Source organism: Gymnoscopelus microlampas (genome assembly GCF_963454915.1).
Source record: "Gymnoscopelus microlampas genome assembly, chromosome: 9".
In the NCBI taxonomy this organism is placed as follows: domain Eukaryota; kingdom Metazoa; phylum Chordata; class Actinopteri; order Myctophiformes; family Myctophidae; genus Gymnoscopelus; species Gymnoscopelus microlampas.
Window position 1 is genome coordinate 18,906,606 of NC_139946.1, and position 20,156 is coordinate 18,926,761.

Below are 20,156 nucleotides of genomic sequence, written 5' to 3' on the forward strand. Positions count from 1 at the left end.
ATAACAAAAACAGTTCAGACTCATAATAAATCCAACAATTCTTTGGGGAAAATGCGGAATACAAAATGTAAACGTAGAATAATTTAAATAGTTAACATAGATGATTCTGTAAATATCAAAATAGTTCTCATTTCAAATCCCATTTCGAGTATAAAGGAGCGGACTTTTAAATAAAACAATAACAATAAGGTGCATGAAGTATAAAGGTATGTACAAGGCACAAGAATGGTACTGACATGTTTACATAATCAAATATACATGATACATGCTGTATCTTGTTTCTATACAAGAGTTAATATGATAAGTTCATCATTTCATTAACTTTTTGTATAGCTGCATACAGTATATTGCAATAAGGCACACCTCGACTTGTCTCACGGCACTCGTTCAGGAAGCATTGCTTTCTTTATACACTCTTCTAAAAACTAAAAGGAGTTTAAGAGGTTAAAATTGGGCTCATGACCCATGTTGCATGTCTATGCTCTGTCTGCTTTCTGTCTCACTGCACTCTGTTGTGAAATCACAGCAGAAATTACCCATAAAATAATGAAATAACAGTAGCACTGCCACACTCCAATGCGATGCGTTGTGGGCTGGTTGGTCGGCTATTTTGGCCGAATGTTCACTCATTTTCCTCCTCATGTGAATGTATTTGACCTTTGACCTTTTGGACTCTCATACACAGTTGTCCAGAGCAACGTACAGTATAGTGAATATATATGCAGGTTTTTAGAAAAATGTTATGTATTAAAATTTTAGATGTAATTTCACTCTAGTTGTAATAGAAAGAGGAGCAGAAATGCATTGTACAGTGCAACCTTGTTCTGTGTGTATTATTACAATAAAGGACTTGAAACTTTAATGTTGAAGGACATTTGCGAGGATCAAACATGTGACTATTCAGTTACAAGACAGTAACTATGAACAGTTAGAATAGCATTCACCTAAACCCTCATTAGTATGGATGACAACAATATTTGTACCAGCAGATATTCCCTGCTCCATAAACCACCCCATACAGAAATATACATTACAAATATATATTACACATATATATAATACATTTCAACTTAAATTAAAAATACGATTTTACAGAGATTCAAGATAGTTTTATAATCACATGATGTTATCATGGTTATGGTCTATGCTTGAAGCGAACCTGTGAATCTAGTTACGCATTCCATTGTCCTTCTACAGATTTGTAGTTATCTTCTTACAGTATTTGAAAAAAAGAAAACATCCTCTCACAGTAAAAAATAGAGTGCACACAAAACTGACCGTGTAGTCGATCATTCTAAGGCACATTAAGATAGTATATGAAAAGGCCCTGTGCTCATTCTTAAAATATAAGCACAAAAACAAAACGTAACATGTAAACTATCATGGTACAACATAATTTTAAATTGCTCCCTGAGCAATCATTCTTATTTCACTTAAACCCTATATACTTCATTGACCAGAGTCCACCGGGAACTACTTTTTTCCCCTGTCCATCAAATATCTTTAGAAAATATCTGATCTACAAGCTCACAATATATCGCAATGCATTGTGAGCGTATAGATCGGTATTTTTGCCAAATGTTTGTCCCAGAATAGGGACACTAGGCTTCATGTGGTTAACTTGATGCCAAGACTACAGTACACACAAACAGATTATAAGAGAGCATTACCATTCGTCAAACGCACACATAAACACGCACGCACGCACGCACGCACGCACGTACGCACGCGCGCGCACGCACACGCGCACACACACACACACACACACACACACACACACACACACACACACACACACACACACACACACACACACACACACACACACACACACGGCTCATTGTTCAAGGATAACAATAAGAGCCATCCAGCAGTACCATTATTCATTACAGCAGTGATTCTCCAAATTATTAATTTCAGAGGCCCCAGTCTCCAGCCTGTCATGTTTTACAGGTCTATTACTGGCCCTACACGTCAAAGTTTGACATGACAGGTTGCCTGTCGCATGTTGACAAAACTAATGCCTAACCCTAACCCACACCCTGTGCCCAACCCTTAACCTCACAAAACACTTTGCCTATCCTCACGGTAACCAACTGTTTGTCGTGACTCGTGACGACAAACAGCCGTAAAAAAGTCGTGGAGTAAAAAATAAATAAATTCCAAGGATTTGAACCTGTGATATTGGGAACCAGGAACTAATGTCTTCACACACTGAGCCACACAGCTCACTGTTCAACCCACTGTTTTGGATGTTATTTGAAGCGCTATCCAATGATAGTGCTACAAATAATTTGAAGCACTATCCAATGACAGTGCTACAAATAGTACTCTATAGTGATGATTTAGGGAGGAAACATTACAGGGCTGCAATATGTGACGAGTTGGGAGTGAAAAAGCGTTACCCAGACTCTTATGCATTAGGCCACGGAGGCTCATAGCTGGGGACCCCCTGGAGCCCCCTAAAGGACCCCTGGGGGTCCCCCAGACTCACATTTAAGGAACAACTAGTCTCGCAGTAGACAGATTATTAAATGGACATTATAACATACCATCTAACATCTGGGGCACAACTATGAAAGAGTGGTGAAGGACCAAAAAGAAAGTGATAGAAATATGAATTGACCAACCACAGACCTCTTTAGACAAACCATGGACCAACAACAGACTTCCATTAAAGCCCAGCCAATCAGAGGCTTACCTGAGTTTTTCACTGGTAAAACCTGGACATGTTGACTTGTGATTCTGACCCTCTGTCACTGGAATTGATTATATAAAACAGTGGGTCTGACCATGTGGGACTAAGGAACACCTAATAGGAGAAATCCAACCCACATTTTATGTTAGGGTCACGTGCTTCGTGCCACATGACATATATCTGAGGTGGCATGAACCTGTGTACCAGTAGAGTCTCCCTGTAAAAGCAGGGGTGAAATGGATCTAGACTTCGTGCGGGGACGTGTAGTCCTGCAGTCTTAACACCCATATGGGAAGCAGGTTTGAGCCCTGCTTTGGCCAAACACATTCCCATGTACACATCGTCGATGGGGAGAAAGGTAATGGTCTTGGACATGTTGTATATGACCGAGGCTGTGTATCCTGACAGGAGGAACCCCCCACCACCACAGTACGGAGGGTACGATTCTGACTTCTGCACCTGAACAGGGATGTAATATTTGCTCGCTGGCGTCCGGATGGGACCCACGCCCCAGATTAGGTGCCCAACGAAGAGGTGCTTGCTGTTGTCTTCCTTGTTGTCATCCATGGTGCCCTGGAGGTACTCCACCATGTTGTCTGTGTTGGCGAAGATGTCATCATCCCCGTTGAGGATGAATTGGACGTGTGGACAGTTCCTGTCCATCCACTCCAGGAAGACGAACTGCTTCAGAGTGAGGTTGAAGAAGGAGTCGTTGAAGTCCCACTGCACGATGTCTCTGTGCTCGTGTTGTTCCAATTCTAGCATCCGATTCAATCTCTTATGCTCGTACCCTCTGCCCGTTGTTCCCAAGAGGAACACCCTACGGATGTTCTTGCCCCTCACTGACCTCTCCTCTCCCCAGGTCTTACGTAGGACTTCTCGTCGCTCGTAGTTTCCAGGAGAGCTCTTAATGGCGAGCAAGAAGAAGACATCCTTGGATCGTTTGGCCCCCCCGCATTTTTCAGGGACATCCAGCAGCAGTGGGAAGTGACGGCAGTGTCGGTAGTACAGGAAGTCTTGGATGTGACCGGGAAGAGAGGAGAAGCCTGACACGTTGTCGGCCATGGACTTGTTCCTCTCGCAGGCTGGCCAGAAAGGTTGAGAGGGGGTCCTATGGTCGGCTGTCGTTCTGCTGTCAGCTACCATCCTTGTCGGGGCGGCTGTCGGCTGTTCTCCCATTTCCACCTGGACATACTTGGCAAGTTGGTGGACGCCCTGGACGGTGTCTTCTTTCTTGAAAAGGAGGATCAAGCATAACGTCCCAAGCAGCACCAAGGCTATCCGCTCCATCCTGCAACACAGCTTCCTTCTCATCCTCGACTCTCTACAATGGGACAGACAAAACAATGTCACACCACACTCACCACAGAAAAGGCTGTTCTACTAAAAAATTAATAATAATTCTGTGATCGGAGATTGATACTATCCCATATGCGGTTGTCTTGACTGATAGAGGACCATCACACATGAAGGCATTCCATGCATCAACCCAATAACACGCTCATAACTGTTCTCACTGCAGCCACGTAATGAGCTTTGACATTGTACGTTAAATTTGCAATGTCAAAATGCAGTACTGTACATGTAAATACCAGTTTACTAACAGCTATTCACTGTATGCACTGATCTGATAGCAGGCTAATATGAAAATGAAATGTCCACAGTGAGGGATCAACAGTGTTAAGTGTTTCAATACAAACCCTTTGGCAAGTTAATTTGTATTGTAAATTTCCACAAGGCAATTCAAAGTGACAAACAAATAAAATGTAAGGGAAACATACAGCATGTATCAGTGTGTCTGTCTGGTCTTCCAATATATACAGTACCGTAATACAAAAACTAATGTCTAACATAAAAGTCTTCAACAACTGAGCATTGCAGTCAAGTTTTTCCTCAAATCAAACATAAGTCCTTGATATATTCTTACGGTTATGGTATGCTGACTTTGTCATTATCTTAATGTGGATGTGTATTTTGTTGTTTTCCATAATTTGACATTGATGAGACTGAAACATGTATAGATGTTGAACGATAAAGACCCCAGAATGGAGCCTTAAGGAACTCGACATGTCATTTTTGTCAGCTCAAATTTGTAATGGCCTCAAAGGCACAAAGTAGTCCCTGTCGTTTAAGTAGGATTAAAATCAGTTACCAGTATCTACTGTACCAGTCAAACCAGTACTGTGCCAGAATGTCCCTCCCGGTTTTCCAGTTGGTGTAGTAATACAGGTATGCTGCTGAATGAATCAAAATGAGAGGTGTTGCTATGGGCCTGTATTTCTTCATTAGTGAGCTGTCTAGATCAGTGGTTCTCAAACGTTTTAGTTTCAAGGACCCCCATAACTCTTGAGTATGTACAAATGGACATTGGAACCAAATGGGCCCGTAACCAAATGGACCCTTACAGGTTCCATTTGTACACTCTCAGAGTTACAGACCTGTAAGGGTCGCATCTGTGTAATTTTTTTTATTTCTTTGTCTATTCAAAAATAGCAGATCTACAAGCTCATAGCGCTACGAGCTTGTAGATGTGCTATTTTTTTTGAAAAATAGTGAACAATTTTCCAAATCTTTGAATATATATTTTTAAGCGAACATTTTTAACTATGTTACAACTTCTGGGCGTCCCTGGAACAAAATATTTTGAGATGGGGGTCCACGGCCGAATACATTTCCAAAAAACGGTTAGGATTTAGAAGACATTTGGAGAATCCCCAGAAGCAAACATTTGAGTTACAAATGTTTTCTTTAAATATATATATATATTCAAAGATTTGCACAAAATGTTCACGATTTTTCCAAAAAATAGCCCAAAGACATCTTAAAATGACAGATGCGTTCCCGGTCTTAATGGGTTGGCCGGTGAAACTGGCATTTTAACCAAACATCCGTGTGCATGTGCATTCACTTTTAAAAGAAAAAGAGACTATTACCTTGTTATCACCTGAACAAACGGCGTGATTTTTTGTGCTGGTGGAATCAGAGCCAATGGAAGGGTGGCGACAAATCAAATGCAGTCATGTCTGGGGAAGAAAATTGGCGTTATTCCAGTGAACATCAGACTAAGGCGTTACTGTGTACACACTGTATATGCCACACTGTCAGGCGTCATTTGATGTTTGGATGAGCTTTCATACATTTTATACACACATCTGACTACGTCACACATCTCAGCCTACACACACACACACACACACACACACACACACACACACACACACACACACACACACACACACACACACACACGCACACGCGCAATCAAGATTTCCTGGCAGTTTGGTTTCGCCCACAAAAGGCTGTTTCCTGCTTGTAATGGATTGTTAGTTTCACTTTTAGTATATAGACAGCAGAACCTCAATTTCATTTTCTGTAGCCTGTTCTGCATTAGAACTACTACATGTCTGTATATGATATCTGGGGGGAAACAACAACAACAAAGAAACTTGGATCACATCATGTAAAGCTGTGATTTATTGAACATAAGCTGTTGTTTTTTACACTGTTTTGGTACCATCTTATAAGTACGGCCATATACATTCACCTAATTTCATGCCAAATTACTTTATCTTTTTATTTTTTACAAGTTTAGGAGTGGCGATGATGACAGCTATGGGTGTAGGAACCACATGGGCGTCTAAAATGTCAAATAGGATTTTTCTTTCATTAAATTTATGTTGCCTACTCCCCTACATAATACTCTTGAGCGTTTGTCATTCACACAAACGCTCAAGAGTACACTGAAATAATATCTATTCTTAACGAGATCCAGCCATATGCCCAGCATTAAATAGGCTAGCTCACATCATATTATTAGTGTGATTGGACATTAGTGGACATTATAGTTATTATAGCCTACTACCTACATGCAGTGGTGTAAAGTAACTCAGTACATTTACTCAAGTGCTGTACAAGTGTTTCCAATTTTCAATATTTTTACATCTACTCCACTAAATCTCAGAGGCAAAACTTTAGTTATAGATTTAAATTATTATTACAAAACATATTACCCACTTCGATCAGCCCTAATTTAAACTTTGGCTATTTGAAAATAGCCGATCTACAAGCTCACAACATGATCTTGTAGATCTGCTATTTTCCAAAATATTATAATACATTTTATACATATACCTTGTGAAACGGGACATTCTGCATAATGAGTACTTTCTACTTTTGGTACTTTGTATATTTTGATACCAATACTTTAACTCAAGTACATTTTGATTACCGGACTTTTACTTGTAACAGAGTATTTCTACATTGCAGTATTGATACATGCTGGACTGGAGGCTGAAGTTGAACTTTCTTGGAGCTGTCATTTCTGTAGAAAACGGAAACTAGGCTACATGGCCATATCTATAGTGTAATTTGACATGATCATGCACTGACAACAACTTAATTTATGCTTCTTCTATTTTCCATACATGTCATGAAGTCTTACGTACTATCATGTCCTTAATATTTGTAATTGCGAAATAATATATATTTTTAAAATATTAGACGGTATGACTAGGTATATTTTGAAGAAGTAAATTCCGGCTGTATACAATTAATAATAAGTCTTAAGAAATACACTGACATTATGTTGTTTTGACATTGTGTGATTGTAGAGATCATTATAAGATACAGTCAGAATAGCCTCATGAATTGTCGTCATTTCATCATCACCTTTCCAAATTAATTGGAACATAATCTGCCTCTTCTCCAGAGCCGTTAAATAGTTATAAAGAAACTCGTCCTTACCGTTAACAATGTTTAGTGGTCCAGAAGGTGTTGTTCCTCTGTAAGTGTATAGATATAAAGTGCTCAGCATAATGATTGTGTGCATGTGGAGCCAGAGCAGGCTGCTGCACTGAAGCATACTGACGGGGCGTTTACTACCTACTGAAGGGGCGTTGCTTTGGTAGCGGTCCTTCCCACAAGATACAAGTTACACTCAAGTTGGTGACCTGTCGATTAATGTGACAGCAGAGGTCGGTGTTTTCTTCTCTGTATTTATTTTTGCACGAAATGTACGTGACGCTGCATATTGCACATTTGTACATGACAATTATTTGTGCCACTGAGATTTTGAACATAATGACAAGATATGCATGTCTTTATTTTAAATTGAACCCTAGGCTTACCTGCCAATCTCAGACCGTCCGATAATAGGAGATTTATTTTCCAGGGGATTTTTTTTCCTTACAGAGTAGATGTCATTTGTGGATTAGTGATTTTTGGGAGTTTGACACTTTTATCAGCCTTTACTTACATAGGATCCATTAAAAAGTTAAAAGTAACAATAAAAGAGCCATATTTAATAATAACCACTAATTACTTATAAATGACTATCTCTTTAAAATTGCATTGGACTGGAGTTTATCCAGACATAAAGCGACAGTAAAAGAGTAACATACAAAACTCAAGGAACTAGCAAATTAACATGAATCACCGTGGCTGCATATCAGTGCAGGGCCACACAAAAAGGGTGGAATCCCCCAAAACAGGATAAGAAGGAGAAATGGAAGAACAGGAGACGTCCAGGAGAAATAACAGGAGTCTCCTGGTGAGAACAGAAGGGTTGGCAGGTCTGACCCTAGGAGGATTCGGCCAAGCTTGTTCTCAAAATATCATATTTGTTCAATATAGAATGCTATGTGATCTTATGAGACTTATCTAATGTTGCCTGTTTTTCTTATGCAAAATAAGACTTATTTAATAGAAAACGTTAGGGGATATTTTTCTATTGAACATTGAACTACTTGCAACAATCTAAAACATCCTTAAGTTTAAGAATCCATCCAAAATTCAACAAATCTCTTCTGAAAATGTATAACAATGGTCAATTGATGTAACTCATCATTTTTTTTTCAGTGGAAACACATGAATAGCCTACTAACACAAATTAAGAAAAGGACATAATGTATTTGTTCGTTAGTGTGACCATAATGTGATACTACTGAGAATAGATTTTTATCAATCGAATGCAACCACCATTTCACAGCTCATCTTACAGTAACTGTTATGCATCTGTCCTCTCCCACAATGTTCTTTTTAATAATTGCTCTCTCATACACCTTAAATTAATGATGTTTCACACACAGAGGGAGGCGAGCATAACATTAGAGCCTTGGCTCCTCCACCATCCCAGAATGGCATTATGGCTACAAATATGTTGTTACGGGCTCTCCCTGCTGGTGCCTCCATGTCATAAGTCCCACAGTCCCGCAGATGTACCTGGTAGCTAATCTATGGGTCGATTTAGAGGCAGGCAGGAGCCATCAGTTCCAAGTACCCCATAACAGCACACAGAATGTAAGACAGGGCTTAATGTTATTGTGCAATTCCTGAAACATGGTTAAGTTTAGGAATGGAGTTGCCAAGAACTTGAAGCATATGTTGCACCTATCTATTTGGCAATGGCAGAGAATATTTTTCACGCTTTTCAACGGTCTTAAAGGTATTGCCAAGAAGCATTGTTGCAACAGACATAAACTTCCTAACACAAAGTTTGTGATGCGGAAAGTGGGAAATCTGCAAATCCCCATATATGGAGTATGCTGATGTCAACAAAATGATGTCCTAGATAGGCCCAGACTCCATATTTGGCCATGCCTGGCACATAACTCCAAATATGGGCATAAAAGGGCAAACGCCAAAAGGGCACTTTTTCCTAGTGCCCAGAAAAGTGATGCTATAGGGTTATTATATGATCATTATTTGTACACTATTCTGAGTGCATATGTCACAAACATAAATACATTTTTTGATGCTCCCATGTGTTCAATACTAAACCTAAATAGTTGTTTCCTACAGTATGACGTATTTTGGGGGGTGATTTGTATTCATATGGTGTCCTAGAACAATTTTGGTTTGGTTGCCCAAAGTTTCCATTTGGGCAATTTGCATAATCCAAGATGGCCACTGAACTTGACTTTGACTTACTTGACTTAAAGACTGGGTGCCGTGAATTTCAGTGATTTTTCCCCCCCTAAAACATAATCATCAGGTATTATGGTTATAGGAAGATTTTTTTCAAAAAAGTGTACAGAAATTGTTAAAATTAGGTTTTTATGTGGACACGCCTCCAGTTCATTAAGTATACCTGGTTCTCACCTTAGCACCTCCTCCACCACCACCTTAGCACCACCCACCTGTCCTAGTCCCTCCTCCTCCTCATGCCCACACCTGTTGTGTTATGATAATGAGGGGGAGGGTATATTTCTACTATGTCACTAAAGGGCTGTTTTTCTATTGACACGTTTGACCCTCAAGGTTTCAGCCTCCAGGTAGAAACTCAAAATAGTCAGAGAAGACTTGTCGGGTGATGTTTGTAGCAGGTTTTCTGAGGGTGTGGCTAATCCAACTCCACTTTCTCTTTCGGATTTGTAATTCGATGGGATCCTGACTTGTTCTTTTCCACAGGTCCACATTGCTTACTTTGTCACTCCACCAGATGTGTAGGATTCTCCTGAGACAGGTGTTAATGAATGTTTGATGAGATCATCCAGCTGCTCCCACATTGTCCACTGAATTCCATTTCTCCTCCCCTCAGTTGTTTGTTTCCCTCATGACCCAGTCAATTGCCAGGAGGAACAGGAATGGTGAAAGTAGGCATCCCTGCTTGACGCCCGTCTTGACATCAAAGCTCTGAGAAAGCTGGCCTGTAGTGATGCGCGGGTTGACCCGTAACCCGCGGGACCCGCGGGTCAACCCGCGGCGCGGGTGGGTCGAGTCAGAATGTCAGAGGCAATTATGCGGGCTGCGGGTGAGCGGGTCAGCGCCTCTCACACGCAAAAAATAAATAAAAAATCACATGCTCTTGTTTTGTCTTTATTCCTAATAAGAATAAGAATAATAACAATAAAACAGTTTGAATACACTTGGGGATTATTTTCTAACCATGATTTTGCAGAATAAAAAATCGCGGGTCGCGGGGCGGGTTGAGCCATAGATTTATATATGGGTTCGCGGGGCGGGTTGAGGCGGGTTGCGTTCCGTGGTGGGGCAGGGCGGGCGGGTCATGAAAAAACCCGACCCGCGCATCACTACTGGCCTGCATGACTTTAATGATAATGAGTTCTTAATGAGGTTTATGATCTTGGTGGGGATTCCATAGTTGTCCATTAGTTGCCATAGTGTTGCCCTATCTAAACTATCAAAAGCTTTCTCAAAGTCAATGAAGTTGATGTATGGCCACTGAACGCCATGGCGAAAATTTCACTCTTGAACCGCTTGTCCTTGAATTATGTGTAATATTTAGGGTTTTCATGTGTAGAATCAATTTCTGATATCATATTTTAAATTGCAGGTCAATCTCACCTCTCAATCTCATCTGGCAAGCAGGTGAATTAGTTCATTTGAAATTATCATTCAGATTTCAAATTGTTGTTGATTTGCATTCCTATGGGGACCTAGAATGATTGTAGCTTGGTTGTCCAAACGGAAACTTTGGGCAACTCTTGTAATTTGCATAATCAAAGATGGCCACTGAACGCCATCTCGAAACTTACTTTTGACCCGCTTGTCCTAGAATGATGTGTGATAACTCTTTTTTTGGGGGGGTTTCATGTGTGTAGAATCCATTTCTGATGTTCTATTTTCAATTGCAGGTCAAACTCCTGTGCTAAAGGTTAGCTCAAGGTAAAATTGTTATATTTTCAACTGCAGGTCAATCTTATGTGTTAAAGGTCAGGTCAAGGTTTATCTCACACTTATACAGCTCTATAATATGCAAATTCTCCAAATGGCAACTTTGGTCAACCAAGCTAAAATAGTTCTAGGACACCATATGAATACAAATGAACAAAACGTCATAGGAAACAACTATTTAGGTTTTTGAAATTTCAAATGGACTACATAAGAAAAGAAGAAGCAAAAATAACGCGTCTACAATCTCATAAACATGTCGCAATGGCTATTTTCACTACTTTTGAAATAGGGCTGAAGTGATTCATTCATAACATATTATTGTATTGTAAGTTTTGGTTCGGGGGGAGACATTCAAATGTCTGTTATGGGACTCGTGACACGCTGAAACAGTCTGGGAAACCCCTCCTTTTAAATAGACTGGCATGCAAGTCTCCCTCTGCCACACAACCGTTATCAAAAGTGTGTTTGTCTCTGTGTGGAGTTTGCGTGTTCTCCCCGTGTCTCCTAGGGTAGTTAATACCCTCACAAAAACATGTAGTAATCCTGGTCACTATACTGCCTCCCCCTGGTCAGCCGGGGCGCCTGATGGAGGGGAAGGGAACTGGTTGGAATAACGTGTTCCTTCCACGCGCTACGTCCAACCAGGGAAACTCCCCCCTGTCAGGTGACAAGAAGGTCAGTTGGCTCTCATGCATTGAAGGAGGCATGAGCTCGGCCCTGGCCTCCCTAGGCTGGTGGGGGGAGTGTAGTGCCCAGGATCACTTAGCAAATTGGCACCGGGTGAAAAAAAAGGGTTACAAAATCGTGGGATAAAAATGATTAAAAAAAAAAAAAATGTGTTTGTGTGGCGGAGATTGGGGGGGGTTTCTATGAAACTAGAATAGACGTCCTCCCCTCGTCCCCCCACTCTCTTTGCCCCTAAAATTAACACTGAGGATTTCCTTGTCTAGTATGTAGATATTGGATAGATCAAACCTCGCACACAAAAAGACACAACATTTTAAAAATGATATTGCATGTTTAATAACAAAAACAGTTCAGACTCATAATAAATCCAACAATTATTTGGGGAAAATGCAGTATACAAAATGTAAATGTAGGGCACCGGGTGAAAAAAGTTTCAAAAATCGCGGGATAAAAATGTATTAAAAAATAAAAAAATGTATGAATGTGTGTGTGAATGGGTGAATGTAATAAACAATCTATGTAAAGCGCTTTGGATAAAAGCGCTATATAAATGCACCATTTACCTTTTTTTAATTTATTTTTTACAAGAGAGTAACTATGAACAACATAATATTTGTACCAGCAGATATTCCCTTCTCCATAAACAACCCCATACAGAAATATACATTACAAATATATATTACACATATATATAATACATTTCAACTTAAATAAAAAATAAGATTTTACAGAGATTCAAGATAGTTTTATAATTACATGATGTTATCATGGTTATTGTCTATGCTTGATGCGAACCTGTGAATCTAGTTACGCATTCCATTGTCCTTCTACAGATTTGTAGTTATCTTCTTACAGTATTTGAAAAAAAGAAAACATCCTCTCACTGTAAAAAAAATAAGAGTGCACACAAAACTGACCATGTAGTCGATCATTCTAAGGCACATTAAGATAGTATATGAAAAAACTATCATAGTACAACATCATTTTAAATTGCTACCTGAGCAATCATTCTTATTTCACTTAAACCCTATATACTTCATTGACCAGAGTCCACCGGGAACTACTTTTTCCCCTGTCCATCAAATCTATTTGGAAAATATCTGATCTACAAGCCCACAAAGCGTCGCAACGCAATGCGTTGTGAGCTTATAGATCGGTATTTTTGCCAAATGTTTGTCCCAGGGACACTAGGCTTCTGAATGGTTGTCTTGACATCAAGTGATTAACTTGATGCCAAGACTACACTACTTCACCACTCACGAACAGATTGTAAGAGAGCATTATACCATTCGTCTAATGCACACATAAACACGCACGCCCGCATGCACACACACACACACACACACACACACACACACACACACACACACACACACACACACACACACACAGACACACACACACACACACACACACACACACACACACACACACACACACACACACACACACACACACACACACACACACACACACACACACACACACACACACACAGCTCATGGTTCAAGGATAACAATAAGTGCCATCCAGCAGTACCATTCATTCACTACAGCAGTGATTCTCCAAATTGTTAATTGACTAATTGACAAGACAGGTTTGACACACCCTTTGCCCAACCCTTAACCTCACAAAACACTATGCCTAACCTCACAGTAACCAAATGTTTGTCGTGACTCGTGACATGCTTTGGAGTAAAAACAAATAAGGAAAAGGATATCCACGATTCCACGGTAGGATTTGAACCTGTGATATTGGGAACCAGGAGCTAATGTCTTCACACACTGAGCCACAGAGCTCACTGTTCAACCCACTGTTTTGGATGTTATTTGAAGCGCTATCCAATGATAGTGCTACAAATAATTTGAAGCACTATCCAATGACAGTGCTACAAATAGTACTCTATAGTGATGATTTGGGGAGGAAATTACAGGATTACAGGGCTGCAATATGTGACGAGTTGGGAGTGAAAAAACGTTACCCAGTCTCCTATGCATTAGGCCACGGCGGCTCATAGCTGGGGACCCCCTGGAACCCCCTATAGGACCCCTGGGGGTCCCCAGACCCCACTTTGAGAACGACTGCGCTTACATTTAAGGAACAACTAGTCTCACAGCAGACAGATTATTAGATGGACATTATAACATCTAACATCTGGGGCACAACTATGGAAGAGTGGTGAAGGACCAAAAAGAAAGTGATAGAAATATGAATTGACCAATCACAGACCTCTTTAGACCAACAACAGAATTCCATTAAAGCCCAGCCAATCAGAGGCTTACCTGAGTTTTTCACTGGTAAAACCTGGACATGGGTCTGACCATGTGGGACTAAGGAACACCTAATAAGATAAATCCAACCCACATTTTATGCTACGGTCACGTGCTTCGTGCCACATGACATATATCTGAGGTGGCATGAACCTGTGTACCAGTAGAGTCTCCCTGTAAAAGCAGGGGTGATATGGATCTAGACTTCGTGCGGGGACGTCTAGTCCTCTAGTCTTAACACCCATATGGGAAGCAGGTTTGAGCCCTGCTTTGGCTAAACACATTCCAAAGTACACATCGTCAATGGGAAGAAAGGTAATGGTCTTGGACATGTTGTATATGACCGAGGCTGTGTATCCTGACAGGAGGAACCCCCCACCACCACAGTACGGAGGGTACGAGTTTGACTCCTGCACCTGAACAGGGATGTAATATTTGCTCGCTGGCGTCCGGTCGGGACCCGCGATCGGGATTAGGTGCCCAACGAAGAGGTGCTTGCTGTTGTCTTCCTTGTTGTCATCCATGGTGCCCAGGAGATACTCCACCATGTTGTCTGTGTTGGCAAAGATGTCATCATCCCCGTTGAGGATGAATTGGACATGTGGACAGTTCCTGTCCATCCACTCCATGAAGAGGAACTGCTTCAGAGTGAGGTTGAAGAAGGAATCGTTGAAGTCCCACTGCACGATGTCTCTGTGCTCGTGTTGTTCAAATTCTAGCATCCGATTCAATCTCTTATGCTCGTACCCCCTGCCCGTTGTTCCCAAGAGGAACACCCTACGGATCTTCTTGCCCCTCTCTAACCTCTCCTCTCCCCAGGTCTTACGTAGGACTTCTCGTCGCTCGTAGTTTCCGGGAGAGCTCTTAATGGCGAGCAAGAAGAAGACATCCTTGGATCGTTTGGCCCCCCCGCATTTGTCAGGGACATCTAGCAGCAGTGGGAAGTGACGGCAGTGTCGGTAGTACATGAAGTCTTGGATGTGACCGGGAAGAGAGGAGAAGCCTGACACGTTGTCGGCCATGGACTTGTTCCTCTCGCAGGTTGGCCAGGAGAGTTGAGAGGAGGTCCTATGGCTGGCTGTCGTTCTGTTGTCAGCTTCCATCCTTGTCGGAGTGGCAGTCTGCTGTTCTCCCATTTTCACCTGGACATACTTGGCAAGATGGTGGACGCCCTGGACGGTGTCTTCTTTCTTGAAAAGGAGGATCAAGCATAACGTCCCAAGCAGCACCAAGGCTATCCGCTCCATCCTGCAACACAGCTTCCCTCTCATCCTCGACTCTCTACAATGGGACAGACAAAACAATGTCACACCACACTCACCACAGAAAAGGCTGTTCTGCTAAAAAAAAATCACACCCTGTGTGAAGGTAGCGGCGCCTTTGATACATTTTGTCATCGATATGTGTTTATAATGTGTTTATAGCCACGTGTCATGTGAAGCTTGACCAATCACTTTGTTGACGCACCTGACCAATCAGAACGTTGACGGACCTGACCAATCAGAACGTTGACGGACCTGACCAATCAGAACGTTGACGGACCTGACCAATCAGAACGTTGACGGGCCTGACCAATCAGAACGTTGACGGACCTGACCAATCAGAACGTTGACGGACAAAGTCAGGTATAGAGCGGCTAGCGCCGCTAAAAATATAATAAATCTGTGATCGGAGATTGATACTTTCCCATATGCGGTTGTCTTGACTGACAGAGGACCATCACACATGAAGGCATTCCATGCATCAACCCAATAACACGCTCATAACTGTTCTCACTGCAGCCACGTAATGCAGCCATGTACTGAGCTTTGACATTGTACGTTAAATTTGCAATGTCAAAATGCAGTACTGTACATGTAAATACTAATTTACTAACAGCCATTCACTGTATGCACTGATCTGATAGCAGGCTAATATGAAAATGAAATGGCCACAGTGAGGGATCAACAGTGTTAGTGTTTCAATACAAAACCTTTGGCAAGTTAATTTGAATTGTACATTTCCACAAGCCATTTCAAAGTGACAAACAAATAAAATGTAAGGGAAACGTACAGCATGTATCAGTGTGTCTGTCTGGTCTTCCATTATATACTGTAATACAAAAACTAATGTCTAATATAAAAGTCTTCAACAACTGAGCATTGCAGTCAAGTTTTTCCTCAAATCAAACATAAGTCCTTGATATATTCTTACGGTTATGGTATGCTGACTTCGTCATTATCTTAATGTGGATGTGTATTTTGTTGTTTTCCATAATTTGACATTGATGAGACTGAAACATGTATAGATGTTGAACGATAAAGACCCCAAAATGGAGCCTTGGAGAACTCGACATGTCATTTTTGTCAGCTCAAATTTGTAATGGCCTCATAGGCAGTATAGTACCTGTCGTTTAAGTAGGATTACAATTCAGTTACCAGTATCTACCAGTCAAACCAGTACTGTGCCAGAATGTCCCTCCCGGTTTTCCAGTTGGTGTAGTAATACAGGTATGCTGCTGAATGAACAAAAAGGGAGGTGTTGCTATGGACCTGTATTTCTTCATTAGTGAGGTGTTTTAGTTTCAAGGACCCCCATAACTCTTGAGTGTGTACAAATGGAACCAAATGGACCTGTAACCAAATTGACCCTTACAGGTCCATTTGGTTCCATTTGTACACTCTCAGAGTTACAGACCTGTAAGGGTCAATTTGGAACCCCCTCAAGGAACCCTGAGGGTCCTTAAACCCCACTTTGAGAACCACTGGTCTAGATTATTATTGTTTTAACAGTGGCTTGATGATGACCATTTTTTATTATTGTTTTGGCAGAGAAGAAGCCTTGCATTTCTCAGTTCCAAAATGTAGCTGTATAGTCGTCATGTCATAATGAACATGGAGATTTGGTTTTACGCTACAAGGAATCTACAATGTGCTGAACTTGCAATAAACAGTGGAAGCATATGTCGAGTGCAAATGTTATTGTTTTCTTAATGTTAATGTTTGTCCTGCACCTGCTGCATTGGATGTCTCTTATTTACAATGTGCGGACCTTCTTTCATGATTGTTCTCTTGGGTCCAGCCTTAAATGTTTTGTGGATGTGTGTGACTATTATGAGCTGGTTGATGTGGAAGCAATTTCAATAAGCATCCATTGATTCTATTCTAACTTAACCCATTAAGACCGGGAACGCATCTGTGCCATTTTTTTTATTTCTTTGTCTATTCAAAAATAGCAGATATACAAGCTCATATCGCTACGAGCTTGTAGATCTGCTATTTCTTTTAAAATAGTGAACATTTTGGCAAATCTTTGAATATATATTTTTAAGCTAACATTTTTTAACTCTGTTACAACTTCTGGGGGTCCCTGGAACAAAATATTTTGAGATGGGGGTCCACGGCCAAATACATTTTCAAAAAAACGGTTAGGATTTAGAAGACATTTGGAGAATCCCTAAAGATTTTAGTTACAAATGTTCGCTTTAAATATATATATATATTCAAAGATTTGCCCAAAATGTTCACAATGTTTCCCAAAAATAGCCCAAAGACATCTTAAAATGACAGATGCGTTCCCGGTCTGAATGGGTTGGCCGGTGAAACTGGCATTTTAACCAAACATCTGTAAACTTGTGTGCATGTGCATTCACTTTTAAAAGAAAAAGAGCTCGTACATCTACTAAAAAAGCAGGTGCACGACAAAGTGACCAAAGCAGGTAAAATACACACAATGTAAAAGTAACTTAATCCCAGTCAAAAGTTTGTTCATGCTTTGACAGATTAAACTAGATTATAGCCTGTTAAATAGTTGTAAAGAAACTTACTGTTAACAATGTTTAGTGGTCCAGAAGGTGTTGTTCCTCTCTAAGTGTATAGATTTAAAGTCAGCATAATGATTGTGTGCATGTGGAGCCAGAGCCGGCCCAGCTCGACTATAGATATGTGCAGAAACCGGTTTCTTCGTTTCACAATACATCAAAGTAAATTCTCTCTCTCTCTCTCTCTCTCTCTCTCTCTCTCTCTCTCTCTCTCTCTCTCTCTCTCTCTCTCTCTCTCTCTCTCTCTCTCCTCAGATAACGCCCAATGCGAATTCATTCATATTAATATATAATATTTTTGTTTTAAACGTTCTAGCCTTGACAACCATGCAGTCTTATGCAAACGTTCACATGTAAATTAGATAGCATGTTATTTAGACAGATGCCAGGTAGTGCTCTGTTTTATCTTGCTTCCTGAATGGGAGAAAAAGCATTACTTTAAACACCTTTCGGTTGAGTTTCGGTAATACTGAAATACTTTCCAAGGAGTGTGTGTATACTGTGTCAAATATGCAAGTGGCATGGGGCCCTCATCTTCATTGCAGGGCTGGTGCGGCCTTTAGGTAGGCGCTTATACACAGCGGGGGGTGACCTTCTGTCTGTTGTCTATGTTCACACAACAAGCTGCCGGTGCTGCAGGTGCCAATGGCAAGGACAGAGAAATTGGCTGACACACACGGATAGATAATTACTGAACCAATCTGGGAACCCATCTGCAAAAAAAAAACTGTTTGCAGCTGCTGAGCTGAATCTGTCTTGAGAGATTATTTCTGAACAAACATGAATATTTATTCACGCAGGCACGCAGGCACAGCACACGCACGCACGCACGCACGCACGCACGCACGCACGCACGCACGCACGCACGCACGCACGCACGCACGCACGCACACACACACACACACACACACACACACACACACATTTTTTAAAGGATTGTACCCAGAAGGAAACAAGGTAGTCATGTTATCCTGGAGAATTATCTCAAACACTGGTACATGTCAACAATACTGAGATGGGCGCATTATGTTTCACAAAAAAATTAAATAATGTGACAATTATTACTAATGGTTAACGTAGCAGATCCCTTATCGAGAGGAAATAGGCCTCATATTGGACATTTCCTGACACAATCTCCAGGGAGACAGGACTCACGTTTCCAAGAACTGGGAGCAGTAATGTGTTTACTTAAGATAAGATAATATAAGCCTTTATTGAGAGTAGAAAGATAATTTATTTTTCAAATTAAGATAAAATAAATAGACTTGGAGTCTGACACTAGACATCTGCACAATTGATCTGACTGATCTAATGTATGTATATTCTATCAGTAAATAAATGTATAAATAAATGTACAATATATCAATAGTCAATATAGATTAATTGCATGGTGAAATTGACCGATACCGATATTGCAAAACAAGTTTCCAGTACCTTACACCTGTAATACATTAACTGTGATTCTGGGTGCAGATGCAGACTCTAAATAACTGTGCATTCTTATTATCTCATTTGTTTGGCCTACTGATGCACATAATCGTTCAAACAACTTGTTTTAAATGTTGATATTATTATTGTAATCCCAACGCAAATAATCCATTGATGATGATGATTTAGTCCGCTTTTTAGTTGTTGTTGTTGGGGTATTTGTCACTCTACATTTTGATTTTCGAAAATCTACATTTCGGCCATCTGAAAATAGTCAATCTACAAGTTGCATTGCATCTCGATGCATTGTGAGCTTGTAGATCTGCTATTTTCAAAAGATTTTTATACAATTTATACATCAAAAAACAAAGAAATTCTGCATAATGAGTACTTTCTACTTTTGGTACTTTAAGTTCATTTCGATACCAATAATTTTGTACCTTTACTCAAGTAAATTTTGAATTCCAGACTTTAACTTGTAGGTAAATACAGGGTATTTTTACATTGCAGTATTGATAGTTTTATTTAAGTAAAAAATGTGAATACTTTTTCCACCACTAGTTAAGTGCCTTGCTCAGGGACGCTTTGACACATAGACTGGGTGGGCAGGGGAAGAAGAACCAGCGACCTTCTGATTACC

At 40.6% G+C, this 20,156-nt stretch overlaps 3 protein-coding genes across 8 annotated transcripts in view; 1 reads left to right on the forward strand and 2 right to left on the reverse strand.

The window, feature by feature from the left end:
• Positions 1 to 20,156, forward strand: part of LOC311051805 (low-density lipoprotein receptor-like) — an 83,653-nt gene that overhangs the window by 59,172 nt on the left and 4,325 nt on the right. The gene's annotated exons all lie outside the window — the stretch shown is intronic.
• Positions 905 to 7,565, reverse strand: LOC311052733 (N-acetyllactosaminide beta-1,3-N-acetylglucosaminyltransferase 3-like). 4 transcript variants are annotated; one of them, XM_084067904.1, is made up of 4 exons: positions 7,442 to 7,565; positions 5,632 to 5,721; positions 4,851 to 4,932; positions 905 to 4,022 (listed from the first exon to the last, which is right to left on the reverse strand). In XM_084067904.1, the coding sequence occupies exon 4, from the start codon at positions 4,010 to 4,012 to the stop codon at positions 2,813 to 2,815; it is 1,200 nt and encodes a 399-aa protein (XP_083924030.1). In that variant the 5' UTR covers positions 4,013 to 4,022; positions 4,851 to 4,932; positions 5,632 to 5,721; positions 7,442 to 7,565; the 3' UTR covers positions 905 to 2,812. The 4 variants fall into 4 exon arrangements, with proteins under 4 accessions (XP_083924030.1, XP_083924029.1, XP_083924028.1 ...); XM_084067903.1 differs by having other exon boundaries at positions 4,851 to 4,935; XM_084067902.1 differs by lacking the exon at positions 4,851 to 4,932.
• On the reverse strand, positions 905 to 18,169 carry LOC311052734 (N-acetyllactosaminide beta-1,3-N-acetylglucosaminyltransferase 3-like). Of its 2 annotated transcripts, none has more exons than XM_084067906.1 (3): positions 18,095 to 18,169; positions 13,628 to 15,570; positions 905 to 2,017 (listed from the first exon to the last, which is right to left on the reverse strand). In XM_084067906.1, exon 2 carries the CDS (start codon positions 15,558 to 15,560, stop codon positions 14,361 to 14,363), a length of 1,200 nt encoding a protein of 399 aa, XP_083924032.1. In that variant the 5' UTR covers positions 15,561 to 15,570; positions 18,095 to 18,169; the 3' UTR covers positions 905 to 2,017; positions 13,628 to 14,360. The 2 variants fall into 2 exon arrangements, with proteins under 2 accessions (XP_083924032.1, XP_083924033.1); XM_084067907.1 differs by lacking the exon at positions 905 to 2,017 and adding an exon at positions 12,353 to 13,312 and having other exon boundaries at positions 13,766 to 15,570.